This window comes from Bufo bufo, chromosome 11 (assembly GCF_905171765.1).
Source record: "Bufo bufo chromosome 11, aBufBuf1.1, whole genome shotgun sequence".
NCBI classification, from domain to species: Eukaryota; Metazoa; Chordata; class Amphibia; order Anura; family Bufonidae; genus Bufo; species Bufo bufo.
Window position 1 is genome coordinate 78597721 of NC_053399.1, and position 19978 is coordinate 78617698.

The following is a 19978-nucleotide window of genomic DNA, read 5'->3' on the forward strand; positions in this document are numbered from 1 at the left end:
CCAAGCAACAGTCAGTCTGTACTGACTTAGATGAGCCTATGCAGCTAGGCGGAACTTCTCGTCAGGTCCGTCCTCCCGAGGTTCGCCGTAGGGGGGGGGCTTGTTTTTTCTGTGGGGGGAGGGGTCATTTCATTAATGTCTGTCCCTTCTTTCTCAAAAACAAAAGACCGTCGGAAAACTACTAACCCCGGGCTGTGCGGAGGATGTCAGCCGGGGGGTATACGTTTCCTCCATACGAACATCTCAATTTGTGTTACCAGCGGTCATTGTTTTTGGTGTTAAGACGGAGTCTATTTCTGTTTTTCTAGACAGTGGAGCAGGGGTAAACTTGATTGATGCCCATTTTGCCCGCACTATGGGTTTGTCTCTCTGTACGCTGCAGAGACCTATTCCTGTATTCGCTATAGATTCTGCTCCTCTGTCTCAGAGAAACCTCACCCACATTGTTCGTAATTTACACCTTCGGGTAGGGGACCACCATAATGAGTGTCTTTCATGTTACGTTCTGGAGGGCCTTCCCTCTCCGGTGGTATTGGGTCTTCCCTGGTTGGTAGCGCACAATCCAGTGGTGGATTGGCAGGCCAGGGAGATATTGGAGTGGAGTGAGCATTGCAGAGAGAATTGCTTAAATAACAATTGCTTAATCGCCTCCATAACTACCCTACCTACATTTATTTCGGACTTTGAGGACGTTTTTTCTGAAAAGGGTTGTCAGAAACTACCACCTCATCGTCCTTATGATTGCCCGGTTAACCTGATTCCCGGGGCAAAATTACCCAAGTCCAGGTTGTATAATCTTTCGGGTCCCGAGAGACAAGCCATGAAAGATTATATCTCCGAGAGTCTGGCTAAGGGACACATCAGACCCTCTTCTTCACCCGTGGCTGCAGGGTTTTTCTTTGTTAAAAAGAAAGATGGGGGCCTGCGTCCTTGCTTAGATTTCCGTGAGTTAAACCAGATAACCATCCGTGACCCATACCCTCTTCCTCTCATTCCTGACCTTTTTAATCAGATTGCGGGTGCTAAGTGGTTCTCCAAACTTGATCTTAGGGGGGCCTACAATCTGATTCGTATCAGGGAAGGGGATGAGTGGAAGACAGCTTTTAACACCCCTGAGGGGCATTATGAAAATCTTGTTATGCCTTTCGGTCTGACCAATGCCCCTGCTGTCTTCCAACATTTCGTTAATGATATTTTTAGTCATCTCATCGGCAGGTTTGTAGTCATATACCTAGATGATATCTTAATTTATTCGGCTGATCTGAAAACACATGAGGTGCATGTCAGGCAAGTACTGCAGGTCCTACGGACGAATAAATTATATGCGAAAATTGAAAAATGTGTCTTCGCTGTTCAGGAATTACAGTTCCTGGGATATCTATTATCTGCTTCAGGTTTCCGCATGGATCCTGGGAAGGTCCAAGCAATTTTAGATTGGGATCTTCCTGAGAACCTTAAAGCCCTACAACGGTTTTTGGGTTTCGCTAATTTCTATAGAAAGTTCATTAAAAATTATTCAGTGATCGTTAAACCCCTTACCGACATGACTAGGAAGGGGACGGATTTTTCCAAATGGTCTGACGCCGCTAAAGATGCATTTTCCTCTCTAAAGGAGAGGTTTACCTCGGCACCTGTTCTAATTCAACCTGATGTCTCCCAGCCTTTTATTGTCGAGGTAGATGCGTCAGAGGTGGGAGTGGGAGCTGTATTGTCTCAGGGTCCGTCTCCTGGCAAATGGCGTCCTTGCGCTTTCTTTTCCAAAAAATTATCTTCTGCAGAGAAGAATTATGATATTGGAAATAGGGAACTGTTGGCGATTAAACTGGCGCTTGAAGAGTGGCGTCACTTCTTAGAGGGAGCAGTCCACCCCGTCACGGTGATTACGGATCACAAGAACCTTCTGTACCTAGAATCGGCTAAACGTCTCACCCCTAGACAAGCTAGGTGGTCGCTATTCTTTACCAGATTTAACTTTGTAATCACCTATCGTCCTGGGGCAAAAAATACCAAGGCAGACGCATTATCTCGTAGTTTCCCTGGAGGGGGTAATGTTTGTGATCCGGTACCTATTTTACAAAGAGGAGTGGTTGTCTCTGCTGTACACTCTGTTCTAGAGGGAAAGGTGTTAGAGGCTCAGGGGGACGCCCCGGCCTCTTGCCCCTCAGAGAAATTGTTTGTACCGTTAAACCTGCGTCTTGAATTATTAAAAGAACATCATAATTCTGCACTTGCTGGACACCCGGGTAGTAAAGCAACCTTGGAGCTTTTATCTCGTCGTTTTTGGTGGCCAAGGTTGCGTCAGGATGTAATGGATTTCGTGTCTACTTGTTCTACTTGTGCACGCGCGAAAGTCTCTCATACACGTCCAGCAGGGTCTTTATTGCCACTTTTCATTCCCAATAGGCCATGGACACATCTGTCTATGGATTTCATCACTGACTTACCGTTGTCGGCGGGTAAAACAGTTATCTTGGTAGTAGTAGACAGGTTTAGCAAAATGGTACACTTTATTGCGTTACCCGCACTTCCTAATGCTAAAACTCTTGCTCAGGTGTTTATCAGTGAAATCGTGAAGCTTCACGGGGTCCCTTCCGATGTGGTTTCGGATCGGGGAACCCAGTTTATTTCTAAGTTTTGGAAAGCTTTTTGTTCCCGTTTGGGGGTTCACTTGTCCTTTTCCTCAGCTTTCCATCCTCAGTCGAATGGACAGACTGAGCGTACCAACCAAAACCTAGAAACATATTTAAGGTGTTTTGTGTCTGAAAACCAAGAGTTGTGGTCATCATACTTACCGTTAGCTGAGTTTGCCATAAATAATCATTATCAGGAGTCCACCGGCAAGTCACCATTCCTTGGTGCATACGGTTTTCATCCCCAATTTTGTACTTTCAAAGAGGGGGGGTCTTCTGGGGTTCCCGAAGAGGAAAGGTTTTCTTCATCTCTTTCATCGGTATGGCAGAAGGTGCAAGTTAACTTGAAAAAGATGAGTGGTAAATATAAATGCATGGCCGATAAGAAACGGTCGCCAGGTCCGGACCTAGGAGTGAATGACTATGTGTGGTTGTCTACTAGGAATATTAAGTTGAAGGTTCCTTCTTGGAAACTGGGTCCTAGGTTCATTGGTCCCTATAAAATAGTAACCGTCATTAACCCTGTGGCTTTTCGCCTGGAGCTACCTCAGACTTTTAAGATCCATAACGTCTTCCATAAATCGTTACTCAAGAAGTATGTTCCACCTCTAGAACCATCGCCGCTGCCACCTCCTCCTGTTATTGTGGATGGTAATCTGGAGTTTCAAATAGCCAGAATTGTTGATTCTCGTCGGGTCCGCCGCTCTCTTCAGTATCTTGTGCATTGGAGGGGTTACGGTCCCGAGGAAAGAATGTGGGTTCCAGCGTCAGAGGTAAACGCCAACAGGTTAATTCAGACTTTCCATGCCTCTCATCCGGAGAGACCTGGTCCTGAGTGTCCGGAGGCCCCTCGTGAAAGGGGGGGTACTGTCACGAGGGTATCAAGAGCCACGTCTGACTCCGTTATACCCGGGGTCAGGAAGTCGCAGCAGGTGGCTGCGCGCTCTATAGCTAAAGATCATGGTGTTTCTTAGTTATTGTTTTCTGTGTTTGCCTTGCTATCCTTTTTGTCTCTCTCAGGGATCCGTAGCTTCTCCTCCTCAGCTGTTTCGTGTCTGCCACTCCCTACCTCCTTATATTCTCCCCTCACACTTCTCTAGTTGCCAGTTATAGAGCTTCCTGCCTGGACATCTATACTGACCCACTGGAGTGGTTAATCCTGGTTGTTGTTCCTGTGTGCTACCCTCCGGATCCCTGTTGGGCTTATTGTTGTCTCCTGTTGTCACCCACCTGGGATTATATGTTGAGTCTGTGTTGTCTGTCCTTCCCTTGGTGTTTTCCCTTAGAGCTAGTGGTGCGGACTAGTGTTCCCATCGCCCTGTTCACTACCTAGGGCTCAGCTCAGGGAAAGCCAGGGCTTTAGGCACGTGATCGGCGTACGGGTGAGGAACCCGTCTAGGGACGTCAGGGCAGCCAGGTGCCAGCCGCCAGGTGAGTCAGGGGTCACAATCTTCCCTCTCACTTGGGCAGGGCCTTCCTTGTTTCCTCCCTCTGTGTCACGTATGTGATAGCCACGCCGACCGTGATACCTATCCTCAGGATAGGTCATCGGTATCTGATCGACTGGGGACCCCCGTTGATCAGCTGTTTGAGAAGGCACCGGCACTCGCATTAGCACCGCAGCCTTCTCTCTGCTTTTCCTAGGCCAGTGACGACACGTTCATCGGTCACGTGGCCTAGGAGCAGCTCAGACCCATAGAAGTGAATAGAGCTGAGCATGATACCAAGCACCGCCGCTCACTGTGCTTGGTGAGCTGCCATAATGTGTATGAATTGAGGTGGACGATACTAGAAGAGGTGTTTTGTACTGATCATACTCAATGAGAGATGCAGTTATGCCAACGCAAGGCCGAAAGGGTTAAACGAATGCTATAATTTGCTATAATTTTAATGTTTTCTTGTACAAGACAGTTTTGCTTATTGGTGTGTAATTATATACAATATTGATCGGCACAGGTGAATCATGCTTGACAAAGACCCCCCAGAACGTAGCAACTTGCTTGCCGGGGGCGCGTGTGCGCTGAATCCTGACGGAACCCAAGATGCACGCCGGATTTTATGCTAAGAATGGAGATTTATATGGAATATGTGCTTGAACATGAAATCATTGAGAATGCACGATTTTCCTAATTAAATACCGCAAAGAAGGAATATGCGGTTTTGGTGCGTTTTTCGGGAATTACTAGTGTATTGATGTCGAGTTGGGATATTGACACATTCGCACTTTATTATCTTGTTTTTTTATTTTAACAATGAATAGGTCACGTTTACATTGCAGATTTTGTTGTATGTGTAGTGCCCCTGGGGTATCTGCTAATTGTATATTATTCATGTATTATAATGTTATGTATATTTCATGTTGTTTTGGCCGTGGATTCCAGTAAAAGGTATGGTTAGGAACAGGGCTAACCACCCTCTTGCTCCCCTCTTGGTAGGAGTGGGCTGGTCCTGCCGGGATGGGGGGGTTACTGTGTAGTCTTTGAAGAGAGAGGAAGCACACTGCAGAACTCCTGCTCCTGGTAAAGATTCTTCAGAGAGACAAACTGGAGTGAGCATCAAGTAAAGTGCTTGAGAAACAAGAGAGCAGAGTGAACGACTGAGAACGGCATTACAGACACTGCTGTAAGGTGAGGGACTACTGCTGAGACACCCATCAAACTACCACTAGGCCAGATAAAGTTCAAGTCTGAACCTGACAGTGGATTAATTCTCTACAGCCATCCAACCTGCCCCCATACCTTCTTATTTGGTGCCAGAAACTGCACTTTGAATCTGCTGCCATTGAATGTACCAGAAGTTATATTTTGCACTTAGTAAAAAGACCCTGTTATATGTTCACTTCTGGCCTCATTCTTCATCTACATCTCCACTGCACCAATCCCCAGAGGCAGTACACCAAGACACAACACCTCATCAGAGCACTACTACTCCCATCCTCTGCATCTGCTCCTCAGGGGATCGCTGCATATGTTCTCTATGTGTGAGTGTCTTGTGTATGGCATTAGTCCTATGTATGAGCGGTGAATGTGACATGTGTCCTATATATATCTGACAGACATGCACCATGTACAGTCAGGTCCATAAATATTGGGACATTGACACAATTCAAACATTTTTGGCTTTATACACCACCACAATGGATTTGAAATCAAACAAACAAGATGTGCTTTACCTGCAGACTGTCAGCTTTAATTTGAGGCTATTTACATCCAAATCAGGTGAACGGTGCAGGAATTACAACAGTTTGCATATGTGCCTCCCACTTGTTAAGGGACCAAAAGTAATGGGAGAATTGGCTTCTCAGCTGTTCCATGGCCAGGTGTGTGTTATTCCCTCATTATCCCAATTACAATGAGCAGATAAAAGGTCCAGCGTTCATTTCCAGTGTGCTATTTGCTTTTGGAATCTGTTGCTGTCAACTCTCAAGATGAGATCCAAAGAGCTGTCCCTATCAGTGAAGCAAGCCATCATTAGGCTGAAAAACACAACAAACCCATCAGAGAGATAGCAAAAACATTAGGCGCGGCCAAAACAACTGTTTGGAACATTCTTAAAAAGAAGGAACGCACCGGTGAGCTCAGCAACACCAAAAGACCCGGAAGACCACGGAAAACAACTGTGGTGGATGATCGAAGAATTCTTTCCCTGGTGAAGAAAACACCCTTCACAATAGTTGGCCAGATCAAGAACCCTCTCCAGGAGGTAGGTGTATGTGTGTCAAAGTCAACAATCAAGAGAAGACTTCCCCAGAGTGAATACAGAGGGCTCACCACAAGATGTAAACCATTGGTGAGCCTCAAAAACAGGAAGGCCAGATTAGAGTTTGCCAAACGACATCTAAAAAAGCCTTTACAGTTCTGGAACAACATCCTATGGGCAGATGAGACCAAGATGAACTTGTACCAGAGTGATGGGAAGAGAAGAGTATGGAGAAGGAAAGGAACTGCTCATGATCCTAAGCATACCACCTCATCAGTGAAGCATGGTGGTGGTAGTGTCATGGCGTGGGCATGTATGGCTGCCAATGTAACTGGTTCTCTTGTATTTATTGATGATGTGACTGCTGACAAAAGCAGCAGGATGAATTCTGAAGTGTTTCAGGCAATATTATCTGCTCATATTCAGCCAAATGCTTCAGAACTCATTGGACGGCGCTTCACAGTGCAGATGGACAATGACCCAAAGCATACTGTGAAAGCAACCAAAGAGTTTTTTAAGGGAAAGAAGTGGAATGTTCTGCAATGGCCAAGTCAATCACCGGACCTGAATCCGATTGAGCATGCATTTCACTTGCTGAAGACAAAACTGAAGGGAAAATGCCCCAAGTACAAGCAGGAACTGAAGACAGTTGCAGTAGAGGCCTGGCAGAGCATCACCAGGGATGAAACCCAGCGTCTGGTGATGTCTATGCGTTCCAGACTTCAGGCTGTAATTGACTGCAAAGGATTTGCAAACAAGTTTTAAAAAGTGAAAGTTTGATTTATGATTATTATTCTGTCCCATTACTTTTGGTCTCTTAACAAGTGGGAGGCACATATGCAAACTGTTGTAATTCCTGCACCGTTCACCTGATTTGGATGTAAATCCCCTCAAATTACAGCTGACAGTCTGCAGGTAAAGCACATCTTGTTCGTTTCATTTCAAATCCATTGTGGTGGTGTATAGAGCCAAAAATGAATTGTGTTGATGTCCCAATATTTATGGACCTGACTGTATGTGATGTATGTGTTAGATCTATCTTCATCAAGTTTTTTCTTGCCATTTCTGAAGACACGGGGACACACTTTTTGCATAGGGGCTTTTAGCATTCAGAATTGCATACATTTCGCACCACACAATGTAGCACGTAAGCGCTGGACTCATCATGGTCTATTTTTGGGGCTTTTTCACCTCTGCCTTTCGACACTGATCACCTGTTTATTTCCCAGTTCCCCATTGACTTTGCCGTATGAGGGTTGTTGTTTTTTCAGGATGGGATATATTTTTTAATACCATATTGGGGTACATATTATTGAAAAACTTTTATTTTCTTGCAGAGTTGGATATTTGGAAAGGAACTACAATTCAAGTCATATGGGGGTGTTGGGTTTTCCTCTTATATTCACCATGCTACAGCATATTTTACTACTTTTACACAGTAAAAAACATTTAAAAACACTGAGAACGATAACTTTTCATATTTTTTTTTTTTAATAGGTTTACTTCAAGGGCAGATATTGGGGATATCTTTTAGGGCCCCTGGTTGCCAATGTAACCCGTCAGTATCAGGCGATTGTGTCACAGGAGCAGGGGTGACAGAAGGATGCCTTGGTCGATAAGGGGTTAAACAGGGTGACAGCTGCATAATACAGCCACCTCTCACCCATGGCCAGTACATATGGCGGTGAGGAAAAGCTGTTGGGGGCGCTATCACTTCTCTCTCATCCCCTCAATAGAAAACATCAAACTGACTTTTTTTGGCATCTGTCAACTGCAAAGGGCATGTGCACTACAACTCCCAGCATGCTCTTCTAGTGTCAGAAAGGACTCTATGACATGGGTAGATTGAGACTTTCATACTTAGTGTGGCAAACCTAGCCACTTACAGAATGTCTTTCTTGTCTGTACCTCTTCCCCTCCCCCCTTTTCCTGTCCCATTGTTTCCCCAGCAGGGTGCTGTCTCAGGGACACTGGGAGACCAGTGTAAACCAGCTGCAGTGTCCCCCCTCAACCCCCCATCAGCCCTTGCTATTGTCTGACCCCACTTCTCCTTGTACCATAGTCATCTATGTATTGTATGTAAATGAGGCTGTTGGCGGTTTGACACCAGGTGCACATGCCGAGTAAAGTCAGTTGACTCCCAAACTGTGTGTCGTCCAGTCACTGGGGAGATTGTCTCTTGGATATTGACCTGCTTCTTCAGCTACAAGGGGATTTAAGTGAAGATATTGAGGGTATACCGTGAATCTCCGCAACACTTAGTATACTAAGCCCCACCCCCCAAACCATCTGTAAACACCCGCTTCTGGGCGACGCTTGTGTCATTTTCTACCCTGGTTTGCCAGGAATGTCTCTAAAAATTAGGCCAAGTCCCTGCAAATTCTGGACTGTGAAGAATATAACATCTCCGCTGGCTCCTCATAGAACTGAGAAGATGGAAGAAAAACACATTGGGTTCAATACTGTTAAAAATCTGCCCCTTATGTCAGTTTCCTGCCTTACACAGCTAGGATGGGTTTGGTTGCCATGGGGGGCGACACCGTTGTTTAGCAACCTGTTGCCGAGCGCGGCTTTATGACATCACAGAAGCGTTGCCCTTGAGCCCTGGAACACTGGGTGAGATCGGTGAGTGTGAGGCGAGGATTGCGGAGAGAGGAGGCTGACCACTTTTAGCGAGCGATTTCTTGTATTTCTTACCTTTTTATCCCGTTTTTTTTCCCCTTCATCCCCCCCGCCCCTTCCCCAGATACACCTTTATTGGTGTGTGGCGGAAGAGGCAGCCACATGGCTGCTACGGGGGCTGGAGGAAAACTCCAGCCCCGGAGACATATCTATCGTCCCCGGAGGACCCCGTACGGCCAGAAGCCAACAACATCTGGCTTCACAACGCGCCATCTGACAGCAGGATTGGAAGGTATCGTGCCGTTTATAACATCGCCGTCTGAAACACCTAGACAGGAAACTGGCCGATACCTTCGACTGCAGGGAGGAGCACCACTACCGCCGGCAACACCACCTGCCGAGACCATCATAGAGCCCACCAGAACACCAGGTGAGGTAGAGACCCATCCCCACATGCCCAGGTTACTATCTATCTGGAGGTTTCTGAGACTGTTATCAGGGACAGTAACATCTACAGTCCGCAGTGCGCCTTACGCCCTACCACCGCGCGTTCAGGTCACTGCGAGACAGCGCTATGACACCACACTAGGCGCCCCTATCAGTTACGAGGCTCGGGAGATCATGAAAGCCATTCCATCCAGAAACTTTGTGAGGGATGAGGGAGAAAACATCTCATCTATGATCCGAGTACCTTTTATCAAGGCAAAAGATCCTGGTGCTGCGTAGTAATGTAGTGGTGAAGCTCCCTGCAGCGTGCGAGTACCATCTTAGCACACTGCTGTTATTCGGATTGATTTTCTCAGTTTTGACCTCGGCCTGACTAACGGACTATGTTTTTTGACTGCTGCCTGCCCTGACCCCGGACTGTTTTTTGACTATTCTTGTTTGCCGCCTGCCCTGACCACGGCATGTATTTTGACTATGATTGTTTGCCGCCTGCCCTGACCTCGGCCTGTTTTTAGAATACGATTGTTTGCCGCCTGCCCTGACCTTTGCTTGCTCAACCATTCTTCTGCCTGCCGATTTGGTACCCTATTGTAAATGCCTGTAGCATGGACAGTCCTCTCTCCGAGCCTCACCTCTGGGCAGATCCCATTTACTCTTTCACAAATAATCATTTGGCATCTTTCACGCCATCACTCTCATGGAGAGAACTATTGTGAACCCCTCACTCCCACACAGTACATGCCCTGAACAAATTTCTGGTTGACCTCTTGGGGGGGGGGGGGGGGGGGAGAAAGAAGGATAATACTGCTGTCAGTAGGGGAGAGATGGGAAGGGGGGGCAATGCTGCAGTTATTGTGGGAGGGATGGAAAGCAGGAAATGCTCTGCTAGTGGGGGAGGGGTGGAAAGAGGGAAATGCTCTGCTAGTGGGGGCGGGAAAGGGGAAATGCTCTGCTAGTGGGGGAGGAGTGGAAAAAGGGAAATGCTCTGCTAGTGGGGGAGAGGTGGGAAAGGTAAAATGCTGCCAATGAGGGAGGGGTGGGTACTATATTACTGCCTTGTGGCATTTGGGGAGGTACTTTGTGCCACAATGTGCTGTTTGTCTGGCACTTCTGGGAAGGTATGTTGGGTTGCACTGGCTGCATGTGAATCCCAGTCCGGTCCGTGATGTAAAGTGTGCACAGAGCAAATGTCAGGACATCCACATTCCCTGTCTGGACAGTCACAGTCGGTAGAGAACTCTTCAGAAACGTCCAAAATAAGATCCTGGTGGCCAACCTGAGCGGGCGCATCATCTCCTCCACGATACCACTCCATCCACTGGACCTGATAAAGATCCGCTAAGCAGGTAAAACCACAGCGCTTCTACCATCCATCATGGAGGTGAAGGACATCGAGCACATCACCACTGCCTCTATGTAGTGTTTCTGTAAACCTGTGGTGGGCATGCTGGGAGTTGTAATCCTCTCTAACAGTTTAATGGTGTTATGTCACAGGGAAATAATAGTAATTACAATATTTGGGGGCACCCTGCTATGCAGAACGCTCAGTAACTGGGAGAGATGGGGCACTGGAAATGAATGTTTCATAAGTGACTGCCTGTAAGCCGTGCGCCCTGTCATGGCAGCAGTTTAGCGTTTCCATGGTTACGCCGCACTTTGTGGTTGTGCCTCAGCTGATCACCCCCCAGTATTAGGACTGCATGGCACAGATAAGTCTCCCCGCGCTCCTCTCTCATCCTCCTCACTGTTTATTTCTGAAGGGCGAGCAAAAACTTCCCATCTGACGTCCGCGCTGATCAGCGTCGCCAGCACCAGCCACTCGTCATGACCGACATCTGCACAAACGTGAGTAGGGGACAATGGTGGCATCAGATCATTGACCAAAACCCAATGAAAAGTTCTGCTACGCTCTATTTTCAAGATCTCTGCTTGGTGTCAGCGACTGAGAAGATTCTTGTCTACATCTAGAGGCTAAAAACCCATATAGACATAACACTTCTCAGAGCTGATGATTTGCTACAATTGCATCTAATCTAGATATTTCCAACAACTACATCTATAGGTCTGCGTTCACATATGCCTATACATTGGGATACGTCCCAGCCCTCTGTGGGAGATCCTCCTAAAATACATCTCAGGGTTCAGAAGTGGTGTGAACTGAGTCTTACCGGATGAAAGAGACATCTGTGCTTTGAATGGACTGCATTTAAAGGGGTTGTCCCATTTTGGACATTTGGGGCATATGGCTAGGATGTGCTCCAAATGTCTGATAGGTGCAGGTCCCACCTCTGGGACCCCCACCTATACTTAAAAAGGAGCCCGAAAAGTGCCGGGGGGTGCGCCGCACATTAGCGCCGCCCTCCATTCATCCCTATGGAAGCTCCAAAAATAGCCAAGCGCTGGCTCAGCTAGTTCTGTCAGCCCCATAAAGGTGAATGGAGCGGTGGCCGCGCTTCCCAATTATTTCAATGGAACTGCCAAAAATGGCTGAGCTATTTTCAGCGCTCCAATAGGAATGAATGGTAGGCGGCCGCGCATGCGCCGTTCGCCCTCCAGCACTTTGCGGGCTCCGTTCTAAGTATAGAACGAGGTGGGACCCGCACCTATCAGACATTGGGAGGACATCCTAGATGTCCAAGATGGGACAACCCCTTTAAATGCAGTTCATTCACAGCACATTTCTTTCATTAGGTTATCATTTACTGAAAACAAGCAGAGATTTTGAAAATAGTGAGAAGAGAAATTCATCAAAACTGGGGCAAAGGAAAAATGGCTTAGTTGCCCATAGCAACCAATCAGATTCCACCTTTCATTATTCAGAGCTCCTTTGGAAAATGAAAGGTGGAATCTGATTGGTTGCTATGGGCAACTAAGCCAGTATACCAGGATTGTAATCAGGTTAAGCTGTTAATATCAGATTGGAGGGGGTCCGACACCATTTACTCCAGTGGGAGCAGTGCTGCAGTTACCAGCTCCGTCCACTACACAATGGAGGGAGCTGTAGTTCTGGTGCGGACTTCCAGCACTGGAGCTACTCTGAAACAGCTGATCAGCAGGCGAGCCTGGTGTCGGACCCCTGCCGATCAGTTATCGATGGCCTATCCTGAGGAATGGGTCCGCATCCGTGATATGGCCGCAATACGGGCACGGTCTGATCCCTTAGACTAAGCATATTGCTATTAGGCTGACCTCTGGTGGATCTTTATCTGTACGACAGGTTCATATTCACTAAGACTGGGCTAAATAGTAGGAGCATGAAAATGTTGCGCAAGTGAGTTGAAAATAGTCACACGTCTCCATGAAAGGGACGACCGTCTAAGAACTCATGCACACAACCGTACGTATTTTTCAGTCCGCAAAACACGGATCCACAAAAAACACGGATGACGGATCCAGTGTAACAATGCGTATCCTTGTCGGACATGTTCTATCTTTTTTTGCGGAACGGCCATATGGAAACGGAATGCGCACAGAGTCATTTCCGGCTTTTTTGCGGACCCATTAAAGTGAATGGTTCTGCATATGGGCTGCAAAAAAAACAAAAAACAGAACAAACATGGAAAACAAATACGTTAGTGTGCATGAGCCCCAAAACAGCATATATCGCAGACACGATAATAAATGTGTTTTTTGTCACACGTTCAAATATCATGTTTTTTTTGTTGTAGGAGCTTTTGAAAAAATATTTTTCTGTAATTGTCACAAGAAAGCATCAAAACCTGAGCAGTAAAACGTGGATAAACATTATGACAATCAGGTAACAGGACACTGCATATACTTCTTGTGTTCTTGGAGTCAAAGGCCGGGTAGGCGGGAGATTTAAACGCCAGTCGTCCTTATCTGTGACCGCCATTAGGGTGGTTATCTTTGTCTCTAGGGCTTACCTCACTGTGTCCTCCCTAGCCTTTATTTCATAAGAACCTAAAAACTTAGCAAGCTAAGCCCAACATCTCACCCTTCGCTCTAAAGTCCTCGTCATAGAGGTCCAGGAAGCTGAGGTCTAGGCTGCTGTATACAGGATCCTTGCACTGAAGGACTGTGAGGTGGAAGTAAAATGTCACCACGGAATATCTTTTACTGGCCAACAGGATAATGAGACTCTATAGTTGTAATGAGACTCTATAATAGAAGAAATTGGTCTTTTTGTCACATGTTCAGAGAACATACACAAAAAAGCATCGAAAATGCTTGGTTTTATGTTTTTTTTATGGAAATTTTTGGTGGCGCTTTTAATTTAGTATCATCTTGTACATGTATTTAATTCCGCTGGCCTATGGGAAAAGTGCAAAACTGTGCCATCAGCTTTTAGACAGAATTTTATTAAAGGGGGTTTTCCAGGAGGAAAATATTATGACCTATCCTCAGGATAGGCTATCAATAACTGATCGGTGGGCGAGAATGTCCTATATAGGCAAAGAAATAGGAGCAGTGATGGTCAGTTCGCAGTGTTCAGCGAACACATGCGGGCTGCCATCTTTAGTAAGGTAGACTCACCCGTCCGGCGATGCACAGGTAACCCATTGCGTGTGCCGGGAGTCGGTCTGAAATCAAATGCAGTCACCGGGAGCAGGCAGTTCCGAGAACAGCCGCCGGGGGCCTTCATCGGGCTGTTCTCGGAACTGCCTGCTCCCGGTGACTGCATTCGATTTCAGCCCAGCTCCCGGCACACGTAAGGGGTTACCTGTGCATCGCCGGATGGGTGAGTCTACCTTACTAAAGATGGCAGCACGCATGTGTTCGCTGCGAACTGACCATCACTGGTGAGGAGAAGTGGATTAAGATATGGGAGGCTTGGAAACCCTAATCCTTCTTGCCCCCAAATTGTATGTTTCTACTATTGTTGTCTGAGTGGGATTATGGAGGGCCTTTGAGACGCATCGCAAGGGTAGGGTGGTTTGGGAAATGGGTGATTACGGGGAATTGAAAATAATAGTAATTTTATATTGTAATTATCAATGAAAAATTTTAATGGTTTGTATATGTCTTTTTTTATTAATAAAGACTGCTAAAAAAAACTGTTCGGTGCGGTTCTGATTCCCGGCACTCGCGCCGATCAGCTGTTTGAAGAGTGTTGCGGCCTCTTTCTAGGCCAGTGATGTCACGATCATCGTTCACATGGCCTGGGTGCAGCTCAGTCCCATTCAAATGATTGGGCCTAGGCTGCAATACCAAGCACAGCCACTATACAATGTATGGCACTGTACTTAGTAAACTGCGAGGAGGCTGCAGCCTCTTCAAGATCATGGGGGTAACGGGAGTCAGATATTGATGATCTACCTTGAGGATAGGCCATCAATATTAATCTCCCGGGCAACTACTTTAAGCCAAAGCACAAAATAAATTAACATGACACATACAATTACAATCATTCCCTCCTGATAAAGCTAATTCCTCAATGTATTCAAATTGAAGGGAGAAAAATATGTTGGTGATATCAAAGGAGGGATGAAACCAGCCATGAAGATCACCATCATGGGAGTTGTAGACGTCAGACCCAAAGGTAAAAGAAAAGCAGTACATTTCATATGGTAACATCTGTCTGTATAGTTAGTACAATTTTTTTATTAGCTTGTTTTGGGCCATCCATATATGTTGTTCTTACAGGGGGTATACAAAAAGGCAGGGCAGTTTTATAGAAAATGGGGCCCCGGGTGACTAGACAAATTAGGGCTCCCTCGCCATTTTTAGACAGTTTGAAAGGGCTGACCAGGGTTAAAAAAACATGGCCGCTTCTTCCAACAACAGGACCACTGTGCCTGGGATTTCTCTGGTATTACAGTCCACTGAAGTGGATGGGGCTGAACTATAACACCTAGCACAACCTGTGGACAAACTGAGTGCTGTTTATAGTAGAAAGCAGCAATGTTTGTCTAACCCAGGTCACCCCTTTAAATGTAAGGGCCAAAACAGCCCACTAATATAATAATTCAGTCCCTAAAAAATACCACTATAATAATACAGGCTGATTTTAGTTTGCACCCGGGGTTCCCATCTTCTAGATGCCACCCCTAAAATCAGCCCTGTAAAAGAAATAGGTTAAATGGGGATAGCAAAAATCCAAACTGGACCATCGTCCTATGTCTTGTAGGACAGCATATGTGGCAAAAGAGGGGGAGAGGCGCTCATAGGGTAATCATTTTTGGACAATTGGTTAAAAGAAGTGATTATGCTCACCTTTTGGTGTTGTGCAAGCATAGGCACAACACTAGTGTAGACGTGTATTTAAATAATGCTCGCTGCTGCCGGTATCGTTCGCTCCTCACTTGTGGAGTTGCCAATCCTCCAGAGGAGTGATGAGATACAATAAAAGGGGTGCGGAGTAATGGGGGTCCACTGTTTTCGATATTTCTTGGCGCAAAAATCATGACCTCGAATGATTGGAGACGGTTCTATTTTATTAACATATAGGTGACAACGCATTTCGGAGTTGAAAAGCACTACTTTTTCAAGTCTAAAAGGTGATCAGATTCCATAAATTAGGACAAATAATATTATGTATAAAAAAGGGACAGAAACAGTAAGATAAGGTGCACACGGATATATATATACACACACACACGTGTGCACCTTACCTTACTATTTCTGTCCCTTTTTTATACATAATACGTGCTGTCACCTATATGTTAATAAAGTAGAACAGTCTCCAATCCTTCGAGGTCTTGTGAGCCAAGAGGTATCGAAAACAGTGGACCCCCCATTACGCCACACCCCTTTTATTATGTCTTTTAGGAGAAAATTATGGAAGGATTGGCCAGTAGGTGGGTTCTATTTTTGCTAATGTTGAGTTGCCTGTTCAGAAAGAAGTACTAAAAGGTGCACACCACCCACGAGGAGCCACCAGCTGAAGCAACCTTTCTAAAGTTGGTTGCTTCCTCTGGTAGAAACAACTTTGATGGATTCTTCCATCAGCCCATCACTGTCCCATTCGTAAGACTTACTAGGGTATAAAACGTGATAGTGGGGGCTCCAGGGCTCAAATCTTCATTGCAAACGTTCTACAGCAGAGTTTCCTAACCAATTTCTGGAATTTCATTGGAACCTGCTTAGGGGTTCTCTGAAAGGCAACCAGCAGTTATAAGTAGTTTGGGGGTTCCTCAAAAATTGACCATAGGATGTCCTGCTGGCATGACCACAAGTGAGCAGCTGTAATATTTAAGAGATGACTTCAAAAAGTGTTCAGTTACTCTGTACCGTCACAGAATAAAATAGAGCATTACACAATAACAATTAAAATGAATCCGCTGTCGATGTAATACATGGATGTTCTAGATCAGTGTTCCTCAACTCCCGTCCTCAGGGCCCACCTAACGGTCAGGTTTTCAGGATTTTCTTAGTATTCAGCAGAGGTGCAGCGTACTCAAGTTAGGTTTAGAAATGTCCCTGGGTGTTGTAGTGCAATCGTGACACTAACCTGAGACAGCTGACTCTCTGCAAGGGCAGGTGATGATAAGTATTGTTCGTGACGCCAGTGCCAATTAAACGGTGGCACGCCGTTTGCTGATAGCAGGAATAACTGAGGAACCACGTGATGTTAAAACAGAACTCAAACTTTAGTAGTCATCATGCATGGACATAGATGGAAGCGCAGTTCCTTTGGAGACAGTTGGTTGCAGTACATTTGATGCAGGCAATATATATATAGCAAGGTGACTTCAGAGTGTTAAACACAGGACTTGCAGTACAGGCGGCTTGCACTCTATTCCTGACTGATCCTGGGACATAGAAACTCTTCTCCAAGGCCCAATACCCTAGCTCTGGCGTATATCCTTGGTTTTATAATTATTAAGTACCTCCTCTGTTGTCTTTAGTACCTCTTGCTTTTCTGGACTTGCCTCTGTCTCTCCCAGTTTCCTCAGGCTGGTTAACTGTGGTGTTCCTGCTTCTGCATAGATGAACTCAGGAGGGGAACCTTCTCCTTGGATCAGGGACCCGGTTACAGGGACTGCAATACCCTCTCCTGGTCTGCAGGCTTCAGGCCTGGACTTGACTCTGACATCGTCTAATCTCCAACTTGGTTCTCACCCTGGTTAGACTAGACTACCGACTTCCTTTCCCTTCCCTGACTGGGCCTTATATAACCTAGGGCTCCCTAGCTCCCTCTAGTGACTAAGAGCTGGAATGACACCCCTAGCAGGCCTGTACATGCACATTTTACAGTAACAGGGAAGTACATAGCATTATATTACATTGCATTTTATAAAGATGACTCATACCAACCTCCCCACAAATAAGGGGGGGAATGACAGCACACCAAGTGACCTTTCTGTAGTGACGGGCATTACAGCCCCCGTACACTACAGGTGAGAATTAGTTTCAATGCATCAGGATTTACCACAGGTATTCATTCTGTGGGATAGTCTCAAATCTTGACTGTTAGGTGGGCCCTGAGGACTGGAGTTGGGGAACACTGTTCTAGATCACTGACTACTAAATTAGTGTCCCCAGTGGGAGAACCGCTCTATTAATTTGGTTTTCTAAACCTATGCAGATAAACAAAATGGATCATAGATAAAAAAAACTAGTGCAAATAATCAGGTGCATGTTCTAACCCAAGATCTCAGAGCTTTACCTACCTGTGTATAGATGGATAGCATATCAGTAAGTGTTTAGTCCTTCATTTGGGGGAGCATTGATCATTGCAGTTCTGTCCACAGCTTTACAGTCAGTTTGCTGTGCAGTCCCGAAGATGCGGAGGAAGACGTGGCTCTTCTACTGACAGTCAACTTCCAAGACAGATCTATAATCCGAAATGCCAAGTTTGCAGGAATTTGGGTTGCAGAAGAGAAAAAAATTCCATATTTTCCCTTCACTCCTGGAAACAACTTTAAGGTAAGGCTCCAAACATTACTAGATATTACTTGAGTAAAAGACCGCTGATCTATAGTTATGCTGCCCACATCTGAACCCTCTCCAGGTCTATGACATTGTTCTCCAGGTCCCAGTAACAGCAGCTGGTTTATCATATCATATGACATCTTCACAAAATATAAGGAAAAATATGAATATCTCATGGGATTATAGGAACATGGGTTGGGATGTTTGATTCCATGGAGAAGGAGCCAAAAATTGTGTACATTGGGCTATGCAATATCAATGCAGAAGTTAGGTGGAGGCAAAAGGGGCAAGCTGCTGAGTAAGTGCATATAGAGGGGAGCCCTGGGGTTGACTTAGCCTTTACCAGCACGTGAGCCCTATAGAACCAGATCATTGCCATCCCCTCATTAAACGCAAATTATACAAAACTTTAGAAAGCTCTTACAGAAAGTAACGGTCCCCTGTACCATGTCCGTGTGTCTGATTTGCTCCCGGAGTAATAACAAGTTATTGTTTTCATTCTAGATGGAGATCCTCTGTGAGCACCAACAGATGCGGGTTCTCTTAGATGGACAAGGACTCTGCGACTTCACACATCGTGTCCCACAGCTCAAAGCAGTGACGGGTCTTAGGGTCACAGGAGACATTAAACTTACAAAGGTGGCATAACACTAAAGCCCGGGGCACTTGGGTTGCAGTCCCCTATCTACTTGGTACCATTCTACTACTTGCTTAGTACCAGTCTGCTACCTGCGTGGTACCATTCTACTACTTGCTTAGTACCAGTCTGCTACCTGCGTGGTACCATTCTACTACTTGCTTAGTACCATTCTACTACTTGCTTGATACCATTTTACTACTTGCTTGGCACAAGTCCAATATCTGCCTGGTGGCATTATACCATCTGATGCCAGTCCACCGTTTGCCTGGCACAATTTTACTACTTGCTTGGAACTTGTTCGCGGTCAGTCTAAAAGCTAAATTAACTTGGTTCATCTATGAGACATTATAGTGTCATCATAAATTACGGACCCCAGTGACGCCTATCAGACCCCATGGACTACAACGGCTTCCGGCATCCTGCCAGACAAAATGCTGCTGCCTGCTTTTTCTCAGACTCCACAGCCGAGGGTCCTATGAAACCTCTGCCACCGATCTGAGCCTCATGTAATTGGTCACAAATAACAGATTAAACAGTTTTTGTGCGAATATTGTCATCTTGTGCTCTCTCTTAATATTGTGAATTTTTGGTACTTTTATTATGCGGTAGGATGAATAAAAGAAACCCTGGTCTATTTCACTCGAGTCAATGCTCAAGGTAATTATATTAATTATAGAAAGATTTCATAATCCTAGTTGTTCCCGGCAGATAAATATTGGTGCAGCAGTAATGGTTGGCAGTATGGCTGCTGCAGGAATCACACGCCTGCTGGGCTGCTGTCTTACAATACAATGTCCTTGACATAATTTTGATGACGGCGGTTTCCTCCCTCCAAATACCAAGAATCACTGAGCACGTGAATGTATTTTGTGTCTCAGGCTTCGGTATTGCAGTAATGATGCTGCTCTCTGCTGTGTGTGAATGCATACTAGGGATACATTAGGGGGTAATGCTGCAGGACATGTGACTGTCATAATTGCAGGTCACCATTTCTACAAACATAGAAGCAGCATAAAAAGCAGGCATTTAGGCTAGGGCTACACTGCAACATGTGTCGCGCAACAATTTTTATAATGATAGTCTATGGTGTCGCACTGCAACATGC

General features: G+C 45.7%; 1 protein-coding gene across 1 annotated transcript; it reads left to right on the top strand.

The window, feature by feature from the left end:
* Positions 1-11199: 11199 nt before the first annotated feature.
* Positions 11200-19418, top strand: LOC120981898 (galectin-related protein-like). Its single transcript, XM_040411679.1, has 4 exons — positions 11200-11243; positions 14811-14897; positions 18051-18227; positions 18738-19418. Exons 1-4 carry the CDS (start codon positions 11223-11225, stop codon positions 18879-18881), a joined length of 429 nt encoding a protein of 142 aa, XP_040267613.1. The 5' UTR covers positions 11200-11222; the 3' UTR covers positions 18882-19418.
* Positions 19419-19978: the final 560 nt, after the last annotated feature.